We start from the raw sequence: 25246 nt of genomic DNA, 5'->3' as shown, positions 1-25246 counted from the left end.
GGCCACAGAACCTGGGGAAACCCTACCCCAGGGATCTCCACCAGGAGTACCTCCCCTGAGCTCCAGGCCAGGATCTGTCACTGCTCATGGCAGTTTGGGTTCCTGGGCCCTGCCGAAGAGCCATGTGGGACAGCTGCAGGCTGACCAATTCCTTTCCAGTGTGTGTACTCCTCACAAGGGGGCTCAGGGGAGTGTGTGGTCACAGCTACTCACTGGCCAGACTATCCATCCATCACTGGTACTGGCAGACAGTGGTGAGGTGGGCATGTATGGAGAAAAGGAGAGAGCTGGCCCAGTCCAATAGAGACCCCTTACCTGGCGGGCCGTGACCTGCTGCAGGGCATTCTGGCATTTGGCAAAGCAAGGATCCTTCATGATGACCATGATGACGGGCATCTGCTTGTCAATCAATGCCAGGGGCCCGTGCTTCAGCTCCCCAGCCAGGATGCCTTCTGAGTGCATGTAGGTTATCTCTTTAATTTTCTGGGGAAACAGGAGGTGAGATCAGAGTCACACTGGAGCAGATCAGCCAGAGGGGAAGAAGGGGAACCAGGAGAAGGATGATTCTGGAAGGCAGAGAGCCAAGGGTCACAAGGCAGGCAAATGCCTGGAGTGGTTGACAGCACTGAGGACACCAGCAAGGGCCTGGGGAGAGGCCTGACTACTGTCCAGGTCATGCACCAGCCCAGGACACAAAGTCTGTGTCCCCACACCATCCCTGGGCACTGCTGCTCTCTCTCCAGTCCCACGCACAGCCACCCCTTAAGACAGATAAGTCGGAGTCAGCCTAGTGCACCCTCTTCTCCCTAGCCAGCCACATTTATGATGACAGCATTGTATTCTGCTTAGCTATACCTTCAGTTAATTTGATTAAGCGTTCTCCTATCAATAACTTCTGAAGAGTGGTTCCAAGCAAAATTGCACAAACTGGGGTGTTAACTGAATTTTTCCCATGTTCAGGTAGATCCATCTCTATTCAGTTATCACAAATCCACGTCATTGAAATGGTGAGACAAAGAAATCATCTCTTGACTCTCCTAACACTGTTGATCTGGGTCAGGGCAACACAATGAGGAGAGTGGCTCCACTCTAGAGGCTGCAGACAGCTGGAGTGCTGGCCTCCCAGTGACCACGGAGGGCCATTGGCTTGTGCCAGCAGCCAACTAAACACTTTTTTCTTCTCTAGACTCATGTGGTGGCTCAGTTGAATGTGTATCTTTCATGCATCTTTCGCCAGCACATTCAGCTACCGCAGCTGAGACCCCCACCCATCAGGCAGAGTCATCTGGGGGCTGACAGTGCACCCCCAGGCCTTGCCTCTACTGCATCCCCAGAAGCAGCACCTGCCTGTCCTTGGCTTCCTTTAACAGGAGTCAGAACCTCCAGGGGACAGATGCAGGAGACTGAGCTCACTGAGGTCAGGCCTGTGCTCCCCACCAAGACCAGGGAAACCAACTCTGCTTCCGGTAACCAGTTGCAACTGGCATTGTCTTTTTTTCTTTTTCTTTCTTTTTTTTTTTTTTTTTTTGAGATGGGAGTCTCGCTCTGCCACCTAGTCTGGAGTGCAATGGTGCCATCTCGGCTCACTGCAACCTCCTCCTCGTGGGTTCAAGTGATTCTCCTGCCTCAGCCTCTCAAGTAGCTGGGATTACAGGCATGCACCACCACGCCTGGCTAATTTTTGTATTTTTAGTAGAGATAGACTATCACCATGTTGTCCAGGCTGATCTCGAACTCCTAACCTCAAGCGATCTGACTGCCTTGGCCTCTCAAAGTGCTTGGATTACAGGTGCAGGCTACTGCACCAGCCTAGCATTATCTTTCAAATGGGGATAGTGGAGAGGAGATGGGAGAGAATGGCAGCCCAGCTGGGTCATGGTTAATGCCCTGGTCTTGGTGGCCAGTGTGGCCTTACCTGGAGCACTGTCCCTGTTACCTGGGCTGAGCATCTGCTCCATGCATGGCACGCTGACAGTGAGGAGAGGGGAAGCCCTAGACACAGGTCCCTGCATGGCTCTCTGTCCACCCTCTGGGCAGCCCCATGGTCCTGGCACTTTGTCCCTGCACCAACAGCTTTCTCTTTGCTGGCGTGGATCTTTATTACTGCAGGGACAAATGGCCTTTCACCAATTTTTGAAGATGCAGGGCCTTCAAAGTTCATTCCTTCAAGATTTCAAACTCCCCTTGGAAGTCTGAGGGGTCACAAGGAGAACCCACCCCACAATTTTGGTGGTGGTGGAAAAAAGCAAAGGCCACATGGACTTGGGTCCCCAAGGACTCAGGTCTGATTCAGGTCCTCTACACATCATCTTGAGTGAGATACTTAAGCTTTTGGAGGCTTTGTTTCCTCCTGGATGAGAGGTGAATAGCATCTGCCAACCCCTCAGAAGAAGCTCACGAGGTCTGAGTGAGTTGTCCAAGTGGACCCTGGCAGTGGCTGGACAGCTAGAGGTGCACACCCTAAGTGCCCCATCCCTTTCTCTTCAGTAGATTGGGAGCTCCCTGGGAGCGGGCACCTGCCATGTCACCCATCTCTATGTGCCCAGGGCTAGAAATGTGGTGTAGAGCTGGTGCTTAGGGCAGGCTCACAGGGGTGGCCAAGGGGTCCTCAGGCCTGGCTCTCCCCAAGCCCAATGCCCTGCCCTCCTTCCTGCTGGTTCTTCCGGGACTCCTGTGCCTGTCTTCATGGAGGTGGGGGCTGGGTGTGGTGGCTCACCAGGGCTCCTTCCAGGCAGGTGGCATAGTTGTAGCCCCGCCCCATCACCAGGAGTGACCTCTGCGTGTAGAGCTCCAGGGCTAAGTCATGGATCTTCTCATCCAGTGACAGCACTTCCTTGATCAGCTCTGAGCCATGCACAGAAGAGAAGGAGAAAGCCCATCACACCAATTTTAAAGCAATATTCATGAAGACAAATGCTGGGGTTTAAGAGGAGGTTTTGAAACTCATATCACTTAGTACACGTTGCTTCTTTGCATTCGTTTAAAACTTAGATTATAGGAAATAACTCGGACTCCTGGCCAGGATTTTGTTAGGGTAGGGATTCATATTGTGTGAATACTTCTCTTGAGCACCAAGAAGGTAGGTGGGAAAGCATCATTTCTCACTCCGTTTTGCAGGTAAGGCAACTGAGACTCAGAGAGGTGAAAGCACCCTCTGAAGACAGAGCTGACACCGCCAGTTAGCACCCCTTGCCTGCTGTGTCTCAAGACAAGGCCCCTGTAAGTGGGACCACTGGTTCTCTTTTTGGTCTCAGGACTCCTTTACGCTTTTGAAGATTAATTGCAAATCCCTCAAATTATTGCACATCCCTAAAAGCCTTTGTTTTTGAGTTAAATCTGTCAACATATACCAGATCAGAAAATAACACTGAGAAATTTAAAAATATTAATTCACTTTAAAATAACAACACTAAATCTATTACATTACTATATTTTCAAAAAGAATTAGAAGAGTGGCACTGTTTTTTGTTCTTGCAAATCTTTTTAGTGTCTGCCTTTTTTTTTTTTTGAGACAAGGTCTCACTCTTGACCAGGCTAGAGTGCAGTGGCATGACCTCGGCTCACTAAAACCTGCTCCTCCCAGTTTCAAGTGATTCTCCTGCCTCAGCCTCCTGAGTAGCTGGGACTACAGGTACATGCCACCATGCCCAGCTAATTTTTTGTATTGTTAGTAGAGATGGGGTTTCACCGTGTTAGCCAGGATGGTCTCAATCTCCTGACCTCATGATCCACCCACCTCAGCCTCCCAAAGTGCTGGGGTTACAGGTGTGAGCCACTGTGCCCGGCCATCGAGGCCATTCTTAAGCGAAACTAGGTGTGTGGTAGTGAAGGACACAATTACCAGTAGGCCTTCTAATGTGCTGGAAGCCAGGCACAGCCACCACTGCCTTTGCAAATGTAGACACAGGCAAAAAAAAAATTACTATAAAAATGTATTACTATGTATTTCAGTTTTGCTGAAAGGGCCTTGTAGACACCCAGGACCTGTGGACCACATCTTGAGAACCACTGACTTACATGTCAGAATTGGGTCCTGTTTTGCATCGTTACGTCCTGGCTTAAAGGAAGAATGCCTTTTCTCAGAAATAAACCTTCAGCATGCTGTCTCGGCCAGTGTCAGGCCCCGAGGGCCTGGAATTGACCACTCTCTATGGTGGCCTTTCCCCCACTGCCTGCTCTGGGGTTTGGCCCTGGTTCCCAGGAAGGCGCCAGCTCCCACTGTCTCTGGAAGAGCATCCCCCAGAAGCCCCATGATGTCTTGCCCCCAGTGAGAGCTCCATGCCAGCCTGAAGCAAGGCCGGCTCATCTCCCCCTCAGAGCTGCACACAGAGGTCTCTTCTACTCTGGATTGCGAGTGGCTGAAGGAGGTGAGCCGCTGCTGAAGGAGGTGAGCCATAGGCCAGGGATGGCATATGGGGCAGGGCATGGTGATGGTCCTAAATATATATGTGGTGGATGAATGAAAGAAGGGGAGGCCATGGTCCCCAAGGAGGTCATGATTCAGTCATTGTATCTCACCAGCTACAATAGCTGGGACTGTGCTGCTGCCCAGCAAATGGGGAAAGTATGGTGGGGCTGCCAAGGAGTGCCTAGCATAGGAAGGGCCTGGGGCCAGCCATTTGGTCTTTCTTGGGTACTTATTGAACACCTACTGTATGCCCACCTTGTGCTAGACACCAGCTGTCCAGTGGTGGCTCTGGTAGACATGGCTGTGTACTTGCTGAGCTGACACATTAGTTGGGGGGAGACAAGCCAGTCACTAGGTGAACAGGCAATTTCAGATCATGAGCGGTGTTATAAAGAAAACAAACAGGCTAAGGTTTCACACAGTGCTGGGGCGGAGGCTGGGGCCTCTGTTAAGTGTGCAGGGAGGGTCTTAGGAGGTGACATTTGAGCTGAGCTTTGGGAGATGAGCTTTGGGAGATGAGAAGCTGTTGGTTGTATGCAGAGCTGAAGGGAGATGGTTTAGCAGAGGAAAGAGCCAGTGTGAAGGCCCTGTGGTGGGAAAGTGCTCGGCCCCAGCACTGCTGAGGACCAGAAGGTCAGGGAGGCAGCCCAGGGTGGGGCAGTGCTGAGCAGGATGAGGTCAGAGGCAGCAGGGGCGGCTAGAAAGTTTTAGGAAAAGGGACTAATGAACAACATCCTGTACAGTCAAGGGAGAGTGGCCGGCAACAGTCCATTAGATTTGAGAACATGGACAGCTGAATTCTGGAACATACCAGGTAAAGATCTCAAGCCACGGATGATCTCTTGCCTCCTGTTTTGTAGTGAAATTCGGTCTTCAGACATCATCAAACCAAACATCACCAGAGAGATGAACTGACTGGTATAAGCCTGTGCACAAAGAAGGAGGTGGCAAGGGCCTTACTTTCACTTTTTACATCAACTTCGCTTTATTTTATTTTTTGAGATAGGGTCTACTCTGTTGCCCAGGCTGGAATGCAGTGGTAAGATCATGGCTCACTGCAGCCTCAACCTCCTGGGCTCAAGTAATTCTCCCACCTCAATCTCCCGAATAACTGGGACTACAGGCACCACCTGTAGTGTGTATTATCTGCCTGGTTAATTTTTAAGTTTTATTTATTTATTTATATTTTTATTTTGTTTTTGAGACAGAGTCTCATTGTCACTTAGGCTGCATTGCAGTGGCACGATCTCGGCTCACTGCAGTCTCCACTTCCCAGTTTCAAGCAATTCTCCTGCCTCAGCCTCCCAAGTAGCTGGGATTACAGGCATGTACCACCACACTTGGCTACTTTTTGTATTTTTAGTAGAGATCGGGTTTCGACATGCTGGTTTCAAACCCCTGACCTCAGGTGATTTGCCCGCCCCCTTGGCCTCCCAAAGTGCTGGGATTATAGGTGTGAGCCACCGCACCCAGACTTAAGTTTTATTTTTGAAGGGATGGGGTTGCCCAGGGTGGTCTGGAACTCCTGGGCTCAAGGGATGCTCCTGCCTTGGCCTCCCACAGTGCTGGGATTCCAGATGGGAGCCCTGTGCTGGGTCTAAAGGACTTTAAAATAAGCGTCTCTAAGGTGCTCAAAGATCCACAGGACAACATGGATGAAACATAGTAAAACGACATGGGAATAAAATGAAACGAAATGAAGAGATGGGAATCCAAGACAGGAGGGGAAAGGGAGGGGAGAAAAGGGGTGAGGTGGGAAGGGGAAAGAGCAGGGCGCAACCGCCCAGAGCATCCAGGCCAAAGGAGAGCGGCCTCTGGGGACCTTGCAGCCTCTGGGGACCCCCCTGCCAGGCTCTCTCTGGGAGGGGGGCGCGTGGCTCCTCCTACCTTGGTGCTGGCCACACCGATCTCTGGCCCTGCGTTGATGTGGACGCCGCAGTCGGTCTCTCGGGAGATGGAGCTGCCCACGGTGTTGGTAACACCCACAGTCAGGGCGCGGCGGTCTTTGCAGTAGCGCAGCGCCAAGAGTGTGTCCGCCGTCTCGCCTGCCACACAGGGGCCTTCTCAGTGCCGCACTCCACCAGCCTAAGCCCTAACCCAAACCCCTTCCTCCTTCACCTCTGGCTCTTATGTGGAAATCAGTGCCCAAGACACAGCCAGTAGGTGTTCAGAAAGGCAAACACATGCTCAACAGTTTTTTTGGTTGATTCTTAGATTCAAGATTTGTCACTATTTATGTGGCAAGCATTTTTTCATTTAAATCTCGTAACAATCCCATGGGGACCATCATCCCCATTTTCCTCTTGAGGACAAGGGCTGAGAGACAGTGCTCTGATCAAAGCTATACAGCTGGTGACAGGTGGGCCTGGCCCCCAGCGCCGTTTCTGCAACTGAAAGCTGCCTTATTCAGAATGTGCTGACATGGAACAGATTTCACATTTGAAAAGCAGGAATGTCCCCAAGTGGTGTTTCTCAAATAGATCCTGTTTGAAAGGAAATAATTCTTGCAAGCCTGTCAGTGTGGACTCAAATTGATTTTAGAATAAAGCTAAACAGCTTTATGCATAAACCAGCACAAACTCCCTCAGTTTCCCCCTCCTAACCAACTCAAATTAAATTCAGCATAAGCCAGACTATAAAATCAAAACTGTTGAAATCCTTATGAGTCAGGAGGCTGTTCTGTCTGCAGAGCCACTGCTCCTGACTGTATCTGTCCCAGCTTTGCAGGCAGGCAGGTGCCACCCGGTGCTGGGTGGCCCCAGTTCTCCCCTGCTTTTCTTTCTTCAAAGCCCTGAGTTATGGCACTGGAGTGTCATGGGGTACTGTGGTGGTGGTGGGGGAGGGGGGTTCGATCTTTTATTACCCTCGCCCTAGGGTTTGATGGTGTTTTTTCAACCTCATTAAAGCTGACTTCTATGCATACAGGGACTTGGAAGCTGCCACTGCATTATTTTCACATTAAGTCCACCTCTGTTCTTTTGTTAATGTCTCCCACCAATTTATAAAATATTTTTACACTCTGATGGAATCATAAACCCAAAGGTGAACGTAGGCCTAAGGTGGTGGGCCGGATGATCGGTGTGTCTGTACTGGTTTTTCTTCGCTTGTCAACAAAATGGAAATGGTATTTAAAATTGAAAATGGAAGCAGTACTAAAAGTCCCAATAGAGGCCAGGTGCGGTGGCTCACGCCTATAATACTAGCACTTTGGGAGGCTGAGGCAGGTGGATCACGAGGTCAAGAGATTGAGACCATCCTGGCCAACATAGTGAAACCCTGTATCTACTGAAAATACAAAAATTAGCTGGGCATGTTGGGGCACACCTGTAATCCCAACTACTTGGGAGGCTGAGGCAGGAGAATGGCTTGAACCCAGGAGACGGAGGTTGCAGTGAACCAAGATCACGACACTGCACTCCAGCTGGGCAACAGTGCAAGACTCCATTTCAAAAAAAAAAAAAAAGTCCCAGTAGATAATAGAGCATTACAATCAATATTTTAATTGTGGTAATGACAATGACACTGTGGTTAGATGTTTTTCTTTTATCATTTTAATCATACATCCTGAAGTATTTATATGGATGAATATCATGATGTCTGGGATTGGCTTCAAAGTAACCCCATGGAGAAGAGGGCTTAATGTAAGTGTGTCTGACCAGCACCAGCTGGGCTGGTTGATCAGTGCTGAGGCTAGGCAATTCATTATATGAATATCTCTACTTTTATAAAGGTTTAGAATTCTCCAGAATTAAAACATTTCAAAAATCCTCCATGAGCTCAAGGAGATTCCAAGCCTATGGCCCTGATCACCTCCCTGGGGCAGCTGAAGAAAACATCCAAGCCTAGTGTTGGGATGGCACCAGATGGGGTGCATTTAGCTTGGCCCTAAAAGGGAGTACTATCTCCCCACACCTCCCCCTGCTGGGAGGCATGGGCACTGCATGCCACAGGCAGCTCGGCTTGGGCACTTGAGCACAGAGCCCATACTGGGTCCTCCACGTGACTCTCAACCTAACAGAATGTTAAAGGAGATTTTTTTTTTTAATTAACATAAATCAGCAAACATTTATAAGCACCTTAGTAAGTGGTCCCTGAAGTACTGGACAGGCAAGAAGAGAGAAGCCACAGGGCAGGGGGAAAACTAATAGGCGTGGATTTCCAGCCCAATTCCAGCTCAGTCACCCCCTGGCTGCATGGCATTAGACATTTCTTGCCCTCCCCGTACAACAGTGACAGTAATCCACAGCTCTAAGGGTTAAATGACCTGCTGGAAGAGAGGGATTGCAGCACAGGGTGGCCATGCAGAGGACTTAATTGGATGAAGGTGAAGAAGAGACCCCAGAGCTGATCTGACGCAAGGCTAGCCACGTGACTGTCTCTCTTCTTACCTGACTGGCTGATGAAAAAGCAAACATCATCCCTGAACACAGGTGTGTTTCTGTCCAGAAAATCGCTAGCAAGTTCAACCATCACAGGGAGCTCAGTCAGTTCCTCCAAAACTTGCCGCGTCTGAAGCCAACAAACATGGGGACTAAAGTCAGTCACAGGCACGACAGGGACATGGGGCAGCTGAGCTTCTAGGGACAGTTTCTGACATGAAACCTCACTGTCCAGGTGGCAAGGGGACTTCAGTTATCCACAGGGTACCTCAAATATAAAAGGGCTCTGTGTCATTTCTCACGCTAGCTCATGGGAATGGGTTCAAGGGCTTAGCCAAATTCAGAAGGCCAAATGAGTGATAAAATTGAAGCCCAGTGTCTGGCCCTAGACTGCTGTTGATTTCCCCGTGCATGTATCACACTTACAGCCACAGCAGCATGGTAGCTGGTTCCACAGCCAATCACGATGAGCCGTCGGCATCGTCGGATCTCCTTCAAGTGGTCCTTCAAGCCACCCAGGAGCACTGCAGGGCACACGGCAGGGCGTTAACGCTGAGTCTACACAATGACCATATTCCCTGGGACTACGCATAGGCAGAGGCTCCCCATTGAATGTAGGAATTACCTGTGTTGGTCTCAAAATTCACCCGACCTCTCATAGTATTGAAAACGGATTCTGGCTGTTCGAAGATCTCCTTCTGCATAAATGCACTGAAGTTACCTGGTCCAATAAACATCTGGTCAGTTTAAATTTCATTATGTTTCCTGCTTTTCATTAGGAATAGTTCACCTCTTCTCCTTATGCAGTAGTGATAGCAACTCCTGTAAAGTTTATTGCAGATTCCCAAAGGCATCCCTAGGGATCATCCTGCCTGACATGGACCTTCAGAGGGAAGCAGGTCAGGAACCATGACTATCATCTCCAATTTACATATTGGACCCTGCAGGCTGAGGAAGGGAGGGGTTTGCCAGAGGCATGCAAGTAACAAATGGCTTGGCTGGCCCTCTGGGCTGTGCTCCCCTTAGCAAGACCAAAAGAAAGTAAAGTGCTTTAGTTCCAAAAAGCCACCAAGTTAGGGAAATACAGCTAAGCAGGCCCAAAGAAATAGGCAATTTTCCTTTTAATAAATACCCTCCTAGCTTCTGTAATAAAAACCTTTCCAGCTGTACAGGCATTTCCAGGGCTTTGCTTTGAGTGGGACTGGATGGTGCTGATGGGACAATGGGGCTGCAGGGTGTTTTAGATCCTGATGCAGTAGCTGTGCCTGATGCTCTGGAGGCGCCCACAGGCGGGGTAGACAGTGTTCTCTAGGATACACACACTCATTATGCCAACATCGCCAGTGCTCCCAGCCTGCCACCCATGACCTGGCACTGGTGCGACAAGCAAATGAAGCAAGTAAGGGGAATCAGGGGTGACCACCATAGGGGAAGGGCTGGGGAGGGACCATGGCAGACACAGGAGCAGAGAAGGACTCTCTGAGGGGGTGACATATCAGGGGAGCTGGAGATGATGAAAAAGAACCAGTCCTATGAGAAGAACAGTGAACGCAAGGGCTGTGGCACAGCACATTGGGACAGAGGGTTGAGTGTGGTGGGACCAGGTTTTGGCTCTGGTGGGGGTGTGAGGGTTTATGGGCTGCGGCAGGGAGTTTGGATTTTATTCCAAGAACAGTAGGAAGCCACTGGAGGGCCTTAAGCAGGGGGATGATCACAGGGGCTGATTCATGTTCTTAAAAGTTTGATCAGGTTGCACTGTCGGGTAGAGGTTGCAGGGAGATGGAAGTGGATGCAGACAGAGAGGCTCTCCTAGTAGGGAGAAAGTGTGCCCCCCACCCCCATTACTGTAGACTTCCCACCCAGAGAAGAAATGATGCCTGAGGGTGGGAGTGTGTCCCCCAGAGTTGGTGAAAGAAGGCAGCTGACACACTGGGCTCAGTTCTAACAGGAGGACCTGGCACCTGGCTGCAGACAGGAGACCCCCTTGGAGGCGTCAGGCCAGCCTCCCCACATCCCCTCAACTGTGCAAGCCATAGGCCACCTGCAGCTCTGTCCTGGTGGCCACAGAGGGTGGGAGGGCTGTGGCCTCTACCGGGGCCAGGCAGAGAGGGTCAAGAGTGCTAACAGGAGGGTCAGCTCCCAAGGCTGCTACACATGGACTCTCAAGGACACCTGCCTTTCATGATTTGCTGCAGTTCCATCTGCAAGGTCTGGATGGCTCGAGATGGGTCATCACTAGCCGAGCGCTTGACCCGGTGAATGGAGAGTTTCCCATCAGCCACTGCAGCGATGTCATCATCCTCCAGGAAGATGACGCGGTTGGTGTGCTCTATGATAGCGCTGGGGCAAGGGAAACACAGGCATCATCATCAGGACCCTGCCCTGAGCAGTTTCAAGGCAGCAGCCCCTTGCTGTTCCCCATGTGTGGGGGCACATCATTGGCATTTTAGGAGGGGCACAGACAACACACTAAAAACATTGATTTGCAAGTGAATCTTCCTCTTCTCCACTCTTCCCTCCCCTCCCCAAGGAATTATTTTGAAGCCAGTCCCAGACATTATATCATTTCTTCTGTAAACACTTTAGCATATAGCTCTAAAACTATTTTAACCTATAATGCCACAATCATAGCTAAAATTAATAGTTGTTCCTTTATATCATCAAATATTCAGTATGTTCACATTTCTCCAATAATCTCATGGCTGCCTTTTTATAACTGGTTTCTTCAAATCAGGATCCAAACAATGTCATCTTTGGAGGATCCTCAAGAACCAACACATTATTCTGAATCATGGAGGGAAAGAATCTAAACAATCTGTCTTTCAGAACAACCACATACTCTATGAAAGCAGGTTTCTCTAAGAAGTGATATAGCTAGTAATGAAGAAATAATAGAATTAGAATAATCAACTTATGAACTCCTAATTTTAATAGTTCTAATCAGGGGCCATCCATGGCTATTGAAACCAGGAGGTGAAAAGCTGAACGAAGCTTTATCATGGATGGATAAGGCAGGCAACACTCAAACTCCTGATGGCTCTTAGTACAAAAAGAGAGATGGTGAGACATTACCTGCCTCCTGATGGAAGGACACACCATCAACTATGTAGTCTTGCCAAAAGAGAATAAACCTAAATAAGATCAAGCTTTAACACTTATAAACTCCAGTGTGCAGAAAACATAGGGGACAGAGGAACATGGTAAATGACACCAGGGGATGCACTCTGCAAAATCCAGACAATGGGAAACTCATCAGGACAAAAGACCTAGTTTCTTAAACACATGCATACCTGCACACAAAGGGGCCCTAAAAGTAATCTGCAAGCTATGTTTGCCAAAGAAACACAGGGTCATTGTGTTTATTATTATAACTTTCTCTGTATGGAAAGTAATAATGACTTTTTTCCCTTGAGATCATAATACAAAGTGTCTTTTTAAATGATTTTAAGTTCGAAATGTTGCTAAATGAAAAAGAAAGGTGATTAATGGTACATAGTTGTGGTATAACCCATCAGGTTGGTCTTGAATGACTCTTAGAGAAAATACTCTCAGCCAAGCATGGAGGCTCACGCCTATAATCCTAGCACTTTGGGAGGCCAAGGTGGGCAGATCACCTGAGGTCAGGAGTTTGAGAATGGCCAACATGATCAAACCCTGTCTCTACTAAAAATAAAAAAATTATCTGGGTGTGGTGGCAGATGCCTGTAATCCCAGCTACTCCGGAGGCAGGAGAATCACTTGGCACAAAATCACACCACTGCACTCCAGCCTGGTGACAGAATGAGAGACCATTCAAAACAAACAAACAAACAAAAAAAGAAACACTTTCATTCTATCAAGAGCCACACCCACATGTGACTGCCAGAAAATGAACACCTGAACTCCTGGTGCAAAGGTCAGGAGAGAAACTATCAAGGTCTAAGGCTCTAAGAGAGGTGTATCCAGCCAGATCCTAGGGAAGAAAGAGAAAGAAGGATCACAAGCCACTGTACCGCAAAAAATATTTTAAACAAAACATACCTATTGTATAAAAAGTACAAATATGGAGTGACAAGAAGTAAAAATGGCCCTATCCTGTCTCCAAGAGATTAACACTGCTTACGTTGTAGCATTAACCAACCAACAATGTATGGTGCATGTGTGTTTATATTTATGCATGCATGTACATATGTTTGTTTAAATGTAATTATTTTACTTACAAAATGGGTAGTAACATAATCTGGTCATTAAGACCACTGGCCCAGGAGTTAGGCCTGAGGTGGACTCAGGGCCTCTGTCTCTTACCAGTCCTGTGCCCCTGGGTAATAGAGATGACCCCCTGGAATTCATGTCTCAGGTTCCACCTCTGTAAAGAGGAGAGAGCTGTGCCTTTCCCAGAGGTCTGTAGTGATTACTGGATGGGATCCTGGCAAGGCCCACATACCATGCCCCACAACACACTGGTCACCGTTGCCCAAGAGCTGGACAGTGTGCTCACATCTGGGAGGGCCACCCACCATTCCTCTTTCTCAGCACGTTCTGGCTTGCTTGTCTCTCTACTACATGTGATAGAATCACTTCCCTAAGTTCCAAAGGCATAAACAAAAGAATCTGGAGGGTCCTAATTACAGCACGGAATTCACAGATTAATTTGGGGGAGAATCAATATCTTGAAAATATAACTTGTAATCATTAAATTAATTGTAAATGTTGAGTCCATTAATTTTTGAAAATAGCTATTCTGGAGGCTGAGGTACGAGGATCCCTTGAGCTAGTTAAGTTAGCCTCGGCAACTTAACGAGACCCTGTCTCAGAATAAAAAAAAAAAAAAAAAGAATATTAAACCTTCCTACTGAAGAATGTGGAATCTCTTCCTATATTCAAATCTCTTACTTTCTCATGGAAAATTTCTGTAGTCTTCTCCAAATATGTTCTGGAGTAGTTTTGTTAAAATTTACTTTAAGGAATTTAATCAAAGCTTTTTTTTTTTTCCAGCTGTGGTGAGTAGTATTACTTTTTTGGTTCACCTTACGTTTGCAGACAGCCTGGTGCCTGGTCACATGAGGTGACATTGGAGAACAAGGTGAACATGGTCCCACTCATGCTGGACTCAGGTCAGAAGCTAAGGCTAGGATATAGGATTTCCACACCTTTATTCCCAGCTGTCAGTACTATCGGTTCTAACAGACTTTTGGCTGGATTTAAAAATGTATAATAGTATTGCCTACAAATAACTATTTCCTCTCCTTTCAGGCATTCATGCCTTTTTTTTTTTTTAAAAAAAGAAACATCTACCCTATTTCACTGAACATAAGTTACTATTGATCGTTAAGATCACAATTATTCGACAAACTTCTAAGAAATAAAAGCTTCAACAAATTCCAATGGCACAATGCCAATAACTACAGTTCTGTGTGTTTAAGAATCACTGAAAAAATACCAACCTCTCGTTGAAGGCATGTTCTAAGGAGCACCATTTGGGAAGCGCTACCCCGACCTCAGCGTTAAGTATGATGCTGGCTGTACACTTAACCAGGCCTTGCCTCCCTGTCACTCCCGTTACCCAGGAGACCTGGCTTGGTGTCCTCCCTGCCTCACAGTGAGACCATATTAAAGGCTGGTTGGGAAAGAGAAAATCCATCAAGAACGGAAATATATAACAAAGGCCCAAGCCTTGGGTCTTTGAAGAAGGTACTAGAGGTGATTACAGGGGTTTTCTACTTCAAATAGCAGGAAAGTGTTCTCTTTCTCTTTCTCTCTCTCTCTCTTCAAAATCATTATTTGGTGGACTGATGAGAATATGGACTTTAGAATCAAATGAAATATTCCCTACATCTTGGCTCTGTCTTTCACAAATGGTCCCACATCAGGCAAAGGCAGGGAGGGGCGTGGGAGGGACTGAGGTGTGGAGACACTTGACCCATCTAAAGGGAGCAGGCTTTGAGCAGATCCAGACACCTGCTGCCTGAGAGAGGGTAGCACAGTGTACCCACATCAGCTAGTTCTTCCAGAGAAGCTAGAGATCCAGATTTTCCTGTGAAATCTCCCAATTTTCCAACATTGGCAACTAACCCATTTATTTTGTGCAGGCTCAAAGCATTGTACCCACCAGTGCACCTGGCCTTTGGCGATCAGGGCTGCCCGCCACAGTCACACAGGTGCTCCTAGGACAAGGACTCCAGGCCCAGGGCCAGGGACAGCTGAACTCTGCTCTGGCCCTGAGACTTATTGAGCCATGACAGCTCACATGGAAGGATGAGTAAGAACCTGCAGTGTTTAGACAAGCATTCTTTGATTACATAATCCCAGGAAGGGAAGAGAAGAAGGCTCAGTTACCTTGCATCAGAAGCAAAGAAGAATTCCACGGCCTTGTCACCTACAGCGTGCAGGCAGGCGGAGCTGTCCAGTCTCTTCATCCGTGTCTTACAGATATTCTTCACATTCTCCAGAGTGCCTAGCAAATGGAGGAATGAGTTGCAAATCCCATTGGGATGTTTTGTTTGTATAACATGCAGCAGGGAACCAATTTCCCCTCTGAATATATGTGGGAGAAATTTGCAATTTTTAGCTTTGGCTGCGTCAGCCAAATCCTGTAAAAGATCCCCAAATAGCACAGTACCACTGCAAAAGCATTTAAATGGCTACAGTGTGAGAGGAATGCAAACAAACACAAACCAAAGAAGTACTCAAATAAGACACAGTTACTGTTATACAATGGCACTTTTGTCTATGTTTGACAAGATACAAAATCATGATACAATCATGTCCACAATAAAAAGCTTAAAAAAAAATGGAGCCAAGTCTCAGTTGCACGAAAACCTTTTAGACCTGGAGCTGTGCGCCCGTTGGGTCTGGCTCAGAGTGGGGCATCCTTGCCTCGGAGGGGAGCTGACCGTGCCAGAGCAGCTGCTGAGTCCTGCGACGCCGGGCAGCAGCTGCGCTGTTCCAGTCCTTCTTGAGAAACTTACACGTCCTGTATAAGATGGGGATCTGTTCTGTAGAGAGCTTGTATTTGCTGCGGACTCCAATGAGCAGGGGGCTGCCTCTCCTGTAGGGAGGAGGCATCCAGTTACCCATCGCCTTTGACGCCCAGGGCTGCGTGTCTGCCCAGCATCTGAGGTGGGATCCCCAAATCTAGCCCTTTCCCAGAGATGGAGGATCCTGTTTAGGTCCCACAGGATGGATGCCTGGAGCACAGGACCAAAAGGCCAAGTCCTGAGTCCCAGGACCCTGACTTGGCATCACCCACCTACCCAGTAAGCCTGGTAACCTTTCCACCCCTGCCCTCCCAGGCCAGGCCTCCTCCAGTCGAGTCCCCACACATGACCAACCCACATGGTTAGATGGCACAGGCTGAGGGTTCAGCAGTGGAGGAGGTGCTGGTGGGGCGCAGGGTCACTCAGGGTCTCCACCCAGCCTCGGCAGCAGCACATCCCTACAACAATAGGGCTCTGCACCCACCATCTGCCCAAAAACCCCCTGTTGTTCCTTCCCTTCCTCTAGCCCGGTTCTCTGGAATTAGTGGGCACTAGACTGATTGACTTGTATATTCTCTACTTTGTAGGGGACATAAGGCAATTCCCTGGGTAGTTTTTGTCTCTGCCTGAGTGACACCCGTGGATGAAGTTTAGAATCTTCACCCTGTACCAGGTAGACTTCATCATAAAGGAGACAGTGACTGTCACAGGCAAAATCTTGGGAAGTCTACAGCTGGCCAAGGTGAAGGGCCCTCACTCAGGCCTCCTGTCCAGAGTCTCTGTTTCAGCCACCGGAGCCCGGCTTTCTGAGTACCTCGGCAGGGAATCTTCAGGAAAGAGCCTTTAGGATCTTTCCTTCTATTTACAACTTCTAATGGTGAATGTGATTAAGATCTCACGATTTTAATGACATCTTGCCTCCAAAATCTGACCCTTTGCTCATTCTTAGAAATTACAGTGTGCAAATAAAATTTACCATGGGTATGTACAGAAATAAGCGTCTCACTCTGGTAATGCATGCGCTCTAAACCTGCAGTTCTTAGAACCCAGGCAGGTAAAATTCTAGCAGTTAATAAAGGATGTGTGCCATTCTCCCTCTATACATTAATTTATTAATAAGAAGAAAACACAGGCAAACACTGTAATAAGACAACTTAAGAGAGCTGTTTCAAACACATGAATTAGAATACAACTGGGTAATATTTTACCTTAAGCAATGTCTTGCTAGATCAATGAAACTAAGTACTTGTTCATCGGCTTGAATCTAGCCCACATATATCCATGGTCTGTCAGCCTGACTCACTGCAGTTCCTAAATTTTTCTTCAACAATAACAGACCTTGCTTTCCAATCATGTTGTCCTGTTTGGATCCCACCTATGACTTCTCAAAGCGGGGAACAAAGTCTGGGGCTTTGAGGAAGGTGCTATGAACACCTTGAATATTTCAATCATTTATTGTGTAAAGCAAATCTGAGACAGTTCTGGGTCCAGTGGGGACCTAGCACAAACAGTTTATAATGATAGCAGTGAGAAAGTACATGGATATCTAATTTTCTTGGCAAATGACTCCCCCAAATTTTATTGCTGTAGATTGAGCTCTGCGGTTTCTCTAGACCTTGAGACATATAATTCTCCCAAGACAACCCAAAGATGGTCCTGGAGGTTATAGAGCCCTCAGTTACAAGCAATTTAAAAAAATAAAACTTTATTGCTTCTTCACGCTGCTTTCTTCTGAGCTCATTTAAAATAGTAACATCATGATAAAATTAGATTTTAAAAAGGGCTTCTAAATTTGATAGGAACCAACTGGTATTTTATAATTCTATGAACTGAAGGAATTAAATTCCAAATGGCAAATTAGTTCCAGTCTTAGAAAAGATTTTAAAAATCATGATAAGTTCCTGCTGTTTACTGCCAAGATACTATGATAGTCTGGGAGAAACAGCCTCACCCTCTCTGGCCCAGTCTCTCAAAGACACAGGTTCATTCTAGATGTCTCCCCTGGAGCTTCAGAATGAAGCCTGCAGGCCGCAGGGCACTGAGGCCATATAGAGCCGGCCTCTGTCTGCTTCTCCACTCCCTGCAGCCTTTGAGGCCCTGGAGCAGTGTCCACACCACCTTGCTCACCACTGGCTCCCATGCCTGGCACACAGCAGGTGTCAGTAAACACGCACTGAGCCTGGACGCCTCCGTCCCACCAATGCCCTTGCACGATACCCCCACCTTGCCAACAGGGATCCTGGGAGGTCCCACTCCCTCTGGACCCCTTGCCTTTGCTCATGCTGGCTCCTCCCCACTGCCTGCCTGCCCCAGGCAGCCTCCTGCCTAGGGCTACCCACCACTGCCCCTCTGCCAGGTAAGATGATGTCCTGTACTGGGGCCTGGCATAGAGCATCACCATCCTCTGCCCTTCTCTGCCCTCCTGCACAACTGTTTAGCCCTTCAAGGCAGGGACCAGGTCAGATGGCACTAAGTCCCTAGGGCCCAGCACATAGTAAGTGCACGTCAAATATTTGTTACATGGTTGGATGAATGGATGGATGGGTGGGTGGATGGATGGATGATCAACCCATTTGAATATAAACAGGATGGCACTTAATCTGCTTCTGTAAATCCACACAGCACTGGAGGCCCACCATAATAGAGGGACACATGGGCTGAACTAGGCCTCTAAGCTGATTCTTGGGATGCTCCTTTGTGAAGGTGAAGCTTCAGCTCTGGGCCTTCAAGGCCTCTTCTGTACTGAATTCAAATCAGTATTCACTTTTCTTCCTAGTTTTGTGTTCATGATTTTGCATGCTTTTTCTTAAAGGGGGGCCCCATATTGTACAGGCTTCAAGCCCCACAAAACCTGGATCTGCCCCATCTGTACAAGTTTACTTATAACTGGAATTTGTTGCCTACCTCTGAAAATCTGGAGATTTCAAATAAAAATCCAACTTTCTGGTTTCTTTTTAAAAAAATTCACAAGTGTAGCACCACAGGCCATAGAGATAGTGGGGTGAAGTCCCCCGGGCTGAGCCACAGTTGTTCTTTAGATACCAAAGGTATCTTCCAGCGTGGCAGAGGCCCTACCTCTCCCTTCTCCTTCCAGCTATATGTTTTTATTTTCTTTTCTTGTTTTTTTTTTTTGAGATGGAGTCTTGCTGTTACCAGGCTGGAGTGCAGTGGTGCGATCTCAGCTCATTGCAACCTCCCACTCCCTGGTTCAAGCAATTCTCCTGCCTCAGCCTCCTAAGTACCTGGGATTACAGGCACATGCTACCATGCCCAGCTAATTTTTGCATTTGTAGTAGAGACAGGGCTTCACCATGTTGGCCAGGAAGGTCTCGATCTCCTAAACTCGTGATCCGCCCACCTTGGCCTCCAAAAATTCTGGGATTACAGGTTTGAGCCACCGCCCCAGCCACTATTTTATTTCTTTCTTATGGGAAATGCCAGTGTTTTGCCTTACCGTGTGGCAACAGCTTCTCCTGGGTAGTGGATGCTCTTGAAAACCAATGCAAATGCACCTTCCTGAAAACACACAAACAGTGAGAGTCAACTCATTCCATCAGCCATGCTGCTGCAGCCTGGCCACACCCCAGATGGGTCTCCCTGGGCCCCTCTTCCTGGTGGAAGTCCTGGGGTCCCTCAGGGAGCTGAGTGCAGGAACAGCGCATTTGGGGTAACGTCATGAGGGAAAGCAAAACAGACAGTGTCACAGGAAGTACCACAGGCCAAAATGTGTGAATTCCACAGTGAGCAACATGCAGCATGCTTGCCCAGGCCCACAGAAAGCACAGTGGGGTGCCAGCTGGGTGGACAGGGGCAGTAAGAGTCACAGGAAATGACAGCTGGGACCAGGCTGCCCTGCCCTGCTTAGGGACTGCACCTACTCAGCAAACCCCTGTGAACTGAACTTTAGCTCAACACGTGGTTGGTTTGTGGAAAGCCAGAACTAGAATCCAGTTCCAACACAAGACTCCAGATGCTTTTTCTACTTAAATTCTTGGTGCAAAATTCTCCCCTAGGTCTTAACCATCCTGTACTAATTTACCACAACCCTAGCTGAGCTCAGTTATATATAAAAAGCTGCAAATCTGAATTTCAACATGAAATCCTCCAAGTGTGGGAGCCGCGGGCAGCCCCAGGCCTGTGTGGTCAGCGTGTCGGGTCTAGGTTGCCAACTCAGCTGCAAGGCCAGAGGAACCTGAGTTGGCGTCCCCAGGCCTCAGCAGGGCTTTCAAACTGCCCCAAACCAAGGGGCTTCAGGCAGATCCTGCTGCTTTTGTCAATTAAAAAAAAAAAAAAGCTGCTCATTCTCTGCCAAAAAGAGCCCTGTACTCTCCCAGACAGGAAAAGTCTTAAGTTCAAGTGTCATTATGAGAGAGGTATTTCTGAAATTTCAAAATAAAAATGGAAAAGAAAAAATAGCATGCTATAATACCTAACTGGCTCAATGTACATTATCCAGTGCATTAAGTGTGGGATAAGCTGTTATTTATAAACACATCCTCTAAATGATGGACCTCCAAAAACGGGAGTTAGAGGACAAAAAGGGTTTCAACAATAGACTTACTTTTTAAATCAGACCCTGAAAACACCTGCTCAAGAATAATATATTTTAAACCACAAGGTGGTGCCTGCCAGATGTTCTGGACTCCAGGCCAGTGTCCAGGCTGCCACGGCCCTGGGGGAGCTATTGGATGGCACTGCTGCCTGGGAGGATGGGCTCGGAGAGGCCTGGAGCCCTCTCCTCCTCCCTTGCCCCACATGGGCCTGTGTCTGCTCCACCTCCTCCCTAGTGTGGGAGCCTCCCCTTGGACAATACCCCCAGTATGTGCTCCCTTCTTAGGGACTTCAGCTTCCTGGGCCCTGTACTCTGGGATGTCACCAATCTCTCTCCTTCTCTCCCTCTTTTGGGCCATTCTGTTCCACATACAGACATGGTCTGATAGGGCTATCACAAAAACAGGCTGGGCATGGTGGCTCATGCCTGTAATCCCAGCACTCTGGGAGGCCAAGGCAGGTGGATCACTTGAGGTTAGGAGTTCGAGACCAGCCTGGTCAACATGGTGAAACCATGTTTCTACTAAAAATACAAAAATTAGCTGGGCATGGTGGTGCATGCCTGTAGTCCCAGCTACTTGGGAGGCTAAGGCAGGAGAATTGCTTGAACCTGGGAGGCAGAGGTTGCACTAAGTGAAGATTGCACCACTGCACTCCAGCCTGTGTGACAGAGTGAGATTCTGTCCATCTCAAAAACAAAAACAACAACAAAACTGCACAATGACATCCTCCCTTGTTACCACAACCCTCTCCTGCACACCACCACCAAGTTCACGTGTGCATCATAAGAAGTCATAGACTCTATGCCAGTCACAATTTAAGAAGTGTCAGAATGAAGCAGGGCACCTTCTATTTGATGTCGATTAACCAAACCACAGAGTGTCTTCCAGGTCTACAAGAGTGTAATATCTTAAGGCCAGACACTGTAAATGAGCTGTCTTTTATCCTCAGGACTGTGTGCAAGTTTGTCTAATAAGGGTTTACAAAAAATAAAGGATTCATTGCCACTTGCTGCTTGAAAAAAATGTTTTTAATGAAAAAATGAAGGAATGAGTCAGACAGACGGGATTTGTAACTCACCAGCTGCTGAATGACTCTCTCAACCAATGTTGAAAACGTAATGTCCTCAGTTTCTCTGTTGTCGAACACATATTTAATCAGCTTGGCGATGGTCTCTGTATCTGTTTCTGACTCAAACTCGTAGCCCTTGCTTTCCTGGAATATGCAGTCGACATAGTGTGAGAGAGTGGTCATTGTGCAATGCCTGCCTGGCCAACTCCCTCTCCTCCCTGATGATCTACGCTTGGAGTGACTTAAGTCAAGAACAAGGAAAACTGGGAAGGGACAAAAAATGTTTGCCAGCATCACACAGCCAAACACCTCTGAGTCATGCCAGGATGCCCTGAGATCATCCCACCTCAGAAGCTCGCCCTTGCCACTAATCTAGACATTGCAAAATAGTAGCAGTCAAAGTGATAAAATATGTTGAGTCAAATCCACCCACATCCCAACCATTACCACAAAGCCATTCAAACTTTAGACACTGTCTGACTTCCCGCCCCAACTCCGAGGCTGTGTTATATAATGCAGACATTTTAATAAAACTAAGTTCCTGTTATTTTGATTCTGGGAATCTGCAACGCCCCTTGAGATAAATACTAATGCCCTGTTATCTCCTCAAATGAGATCTGCAGGGCCTGGCTCAGCCAAGGCAGAAGTTTCTGCTCAACATGGTGACGTGGCTGAGTGTGGGTCTCAGTTCCCACACTGGTTTCCTTCCGTGAGGAAATGAGCTGGCTGGAAAGTTTCTGGGGAGACCAATATCATGGAATTGAGACATTACCTAGGGGAAGCATCTTACCAGAAATTTCCTCAGATCTTTGTAATTTGTGATGATCCCATTGTGGATGACAACAAATTCTGAAAGAAAAGTTAAGAGAGAAATGCTATTGAGAAGGAAGTTCAAGTCAGATGTGAAGAGAGATGATTTCAAGGCTTGAGAACCCTCTGCAAACTCCAGGCCCACAAAGACTTAAGTGCACTTTGTTTATAGTGATTAGCACTGATATCTACTACCATGGAAACAGGGATTAGCACTGATGTCTAGACGGCAGCAGCTACTACAATGTGAATCCTAGGAAACACACATCCCTCTTTCAGTGACTGACAACCACCAGCCTGACCATGCAGAGAGCTCTCCCCTGTGTGCTACTGTAATATCAAACAGGCTTTGGGGTTCATGTCCATTGGGGATGATGAACCGTTCATTCCAGAAACAATTCCAGACATTCCCAACTGACTTTAGGCATTCCCAACTGACAGTTCAGCCACATGCTTTGTTTGACCCACACTATGTTGTAAAAATATTTGTGCTTTTTTTTTTTCAAGACAAGAGTCTTGCTCTGTTGCCCAGACGGGAGTGCAATGGCATGATCTCGGCTCACTGCAGCCTTCACCTCCTGGGTTCAAGTGATTCTCCTGCCTCAGCCTCCCAAGTAGCTGAGACTACAGGTACCCGCCACCATACCCAGGTAATTTTTGTATTTTCAGTAGAGATCGGGTTTCACCATATTGGCTAGGCTGTTCTCAAACTCCTGACCTTGTGATCCACCTGCCTCGGCCTCCCAAAGTGCTGGGATTACAGGCATGAGCCACCACACTTGGCCCAATATTTGAGTTTTTAAAATTCTGAGTGTTCACTTTAAAATCTTGGTTTTCTTGGGGGAAAAATCCCAGAAGTTCTGGCATCCCCAGGCTCAGCCACATTCCTGCACAGCAGGATCTACTGGCTGCAGCTTCTCCCACCTCCCCCAGGCCTGCCACACACCCTGCTCACATGGGCGGCTTCCTGTACAGGTGGCAACCCTGCTGACCCTGGGGTGCAGTGAGGGATGTGTCTGCCTCCACCCCACTGCATTTTCTCAATGAATAGCATGTGCATGAGTGCCTTAAGGGAAAGGTCCAAGGCCAGCCTGATAATTTTTCTGGCCAAGGAGCCCCTCTTCCCTCTGCTCCCAGAGGACAGAAAGATTCCATATTGCCCTTGGGGTTCAATAATTCCACCAGGAGGTATCTAGATGTTGGATGCACTTCATAAATATTGACAATTATTTTTTTCAAAGCATCACTGTAAAGTCTTATTTATTATTATTTTTTTGAGACAGAGACTCGCTCTGTCACCCAGGTTAGAGTGCAGTGGTGTGATCTTCGCTCACCACAACCGTTGCCTTCCTGGGTTCAAGTGATGCTCCTGCCTCAGCCTCCTGAGTAGCTGGGATTTCAGGTGCCTCCTACAATGCCTGGCTATTTTTTGCATTTTTTAAGTAGAGACAGGGTTTCCACATGTTAGTTAGGCTGGTCTTGAACTCTTGACCTCAGGGGACCCCCCACCCCCTGCCTCGGCCTCCCAAAGTGCTGGGATTGTAGGCATGAACCATCGCTCCCCGCCTACTGACTATTTTTGATCCCTTCTTGAGATCTCCAATTCAAGTTTTCCTTCAGTTGAGCAAAGATTTCTCCTACAGCATCTTTTAAAACCTTTTCCACTATCCTTTTTCTTTATTCTCACCATGGTTTCCTCTACTAAAAAAACAAAAAACAAAAAACAAAACATATTGTTTGTTTTGTGAGGTTACACCCAAAAATGGGAAGGCTTGAATAAGAAAAGCCCAGTTTCAACAGACATGCTGACCACTTCTGTGCACACTTCTCTGTGCTCTGATTGCTTCTTGTGCACACCAGTTACTCATATGTTGGATTCGTATTAACTGGCTCCCGTTCCCCATTTTTTTCATATCTAGGGTGATAGTTTCTTTACACTATTCTCTTATCTCTTACTTCTGTCACATTTTATCTATGATCCTATCATTAACTTGTTTTCTAGAATCCATGTTGTCTGTGCAAAATCTTTGTGTAATATCCTCGTGTAGTATAGTTCAGCTATCACTGCAGAGCTGTTCATGAAATTTTATGAATCTGCTTATTGCTCTGTTCTTTTCTCTTCAATTACTCATCCTGAGTCAGGGCTACAGTGTCCAAGTTTGGGTGTGGGTGGGTCTTCTTGGAGCTTCCCTGCTTTGGGGACATACCCAGACATTGCACTGAAGTGGGGGGTTTTCTGATGAGGTTCATTTTGTCACCTGGGAGAGCAGGAAGCTATGGCTGAAGTGGCAACATCTCAGGGCACATGGTCTAGGTGCAGTGTTTTCTCAGCCAGCATGACTGCTCCAGGGACCAGCTTCTGCATCTGACCTGGGCTCTGGCCAGATGTACATTCTAGGTCCTCAGCACCGTGGGATCTGCTGTCCTCCTCGTGGATACAGGGTATGTGCTTCAGTCATGAAATGCCCTGTGGTTCAAGGCATGGGCCAGACCCAAGGAACAGGCACCAGCAAAAACCTCACTCCCTCAAGACTCTGACCACATGGATACATGAGTAGCACTGACTCCTGTGCTACTACCAAGCTACTCTGCTGAGCAGGGTGGGTGGGGCTCTCCTTTCATTCTCTGGGGGACGCCTTCACTTCCAAATTGGGCAGGGTGAGCTGGTAAAGCCCTATAGAATGCTTTGGGGAGAAGCTGTACCACCGTACTTTCTGTTGGTGGTGGGGGTGGATGCTCATCCCCCCGTTACATCTGCAGTGAGTAGGGGACGCCAAGCAGGGTGGTGCTGTGCTCCTGTGGCCTGACTTCCACAAGGATTAACTGCAGTGGGACTTGTCAAGCGTCAAGGCTTAGTGCCTGCTAATAAGCCCCCAGTAACTGCTCTGATGTATTTGGTGCTATCTAACATTAGGCTTAGCAAGAACTTACACTATGCCAGAGGATGTCTTGGGGGAGGGGTCTGGCTGACTCCAGAAATCACTCTCTTTGCTATACACCCTCCCCTGGCATGTCCAGGTTGGGGGCTTCAGGGGCTTAAGACCAGACCAGGTCTCACCCTGGAAGGCCCA

The 25246-nt window shown here is 47.8% G+C and overlaps 1 protein-coding gene across 2 annotated transcripts in view; it reads right to left on the bottom strand.

The window, feature by feature from the left end:
• GFPT2 (glutamine--fructose-6-phosphate transaminase 2) overlaps positions 1 to 25246 on the bottom strand; it is a 48555-nt gene that overhangs the window by 4075 nt on the left and 19234 nt on the right. The window contains exons 5-17 of one of the 2 annotated variants that reach the window (XM_035290723.3): positions 22156 to 22214; positions 21375 to 21509; positions 19198 to 19259; positions 15660 to 15814; positions 15103 to 15220; positions 10964 to 11127; positions 9413 to 9508; positions 9214 to 9311; positions 8797 to 8917; positions 6296 to 6453; positions 5220 to 5334; positions 2717 to 2844; positions 316 to 483 (exon numbers count right to left, since the gene is read on the bottom strand). In XM_035290723.3, the coding sequence (XP_035146614.1) occupies positions 316 to 483; positions 2717 to 2844; positions 5220 to 5334; positions 6296 to 6453; positions 8797 to 8917; positions 9214 to 9311; positions 9413 to 9508; positions 10964 to 11127; positions 15103 to 15220; positions 15660 to 15814; positions 19198 to 19259; positions 21375 to 21509; positions 22156 to 22214 (1577 nt within the window). The remainder of the gene's footprint in view (positions 1 to 315; positions 484 to 2716; positions 2845 to 5219; positions 5335 to 6295; positions 6454 to 8796; positions 8918 to 9213; positions 9312 to 9412; positions 9509 to 10963; positions 11128 to 15102; positions 15221 to 15659; positions 15815 to 19197; positions 19260 to 21374; positions 21510 to 22155; positions 22215 to 25246) is intronic. The other variant, XM_002744467.6, reaches the window with a different exon arrangement.

This window comes from Callithrix jacchus, chromosome 2 (assembly GCF_049354715.1).
Source record: "Callithrix jacchus isolate 240 chromosome 2, calJac240_pri, whole genome shotgun sequence".
Classification (NCBI taxonomy): Eukaryota; Metazoa; Chordata; class Mammalia; order Primates; family Cebidae; genus Callithrix; species Callithrix jacchus.
This window is presented reverse-complemented; position numbering and strand designations above follow the sequence as displayed.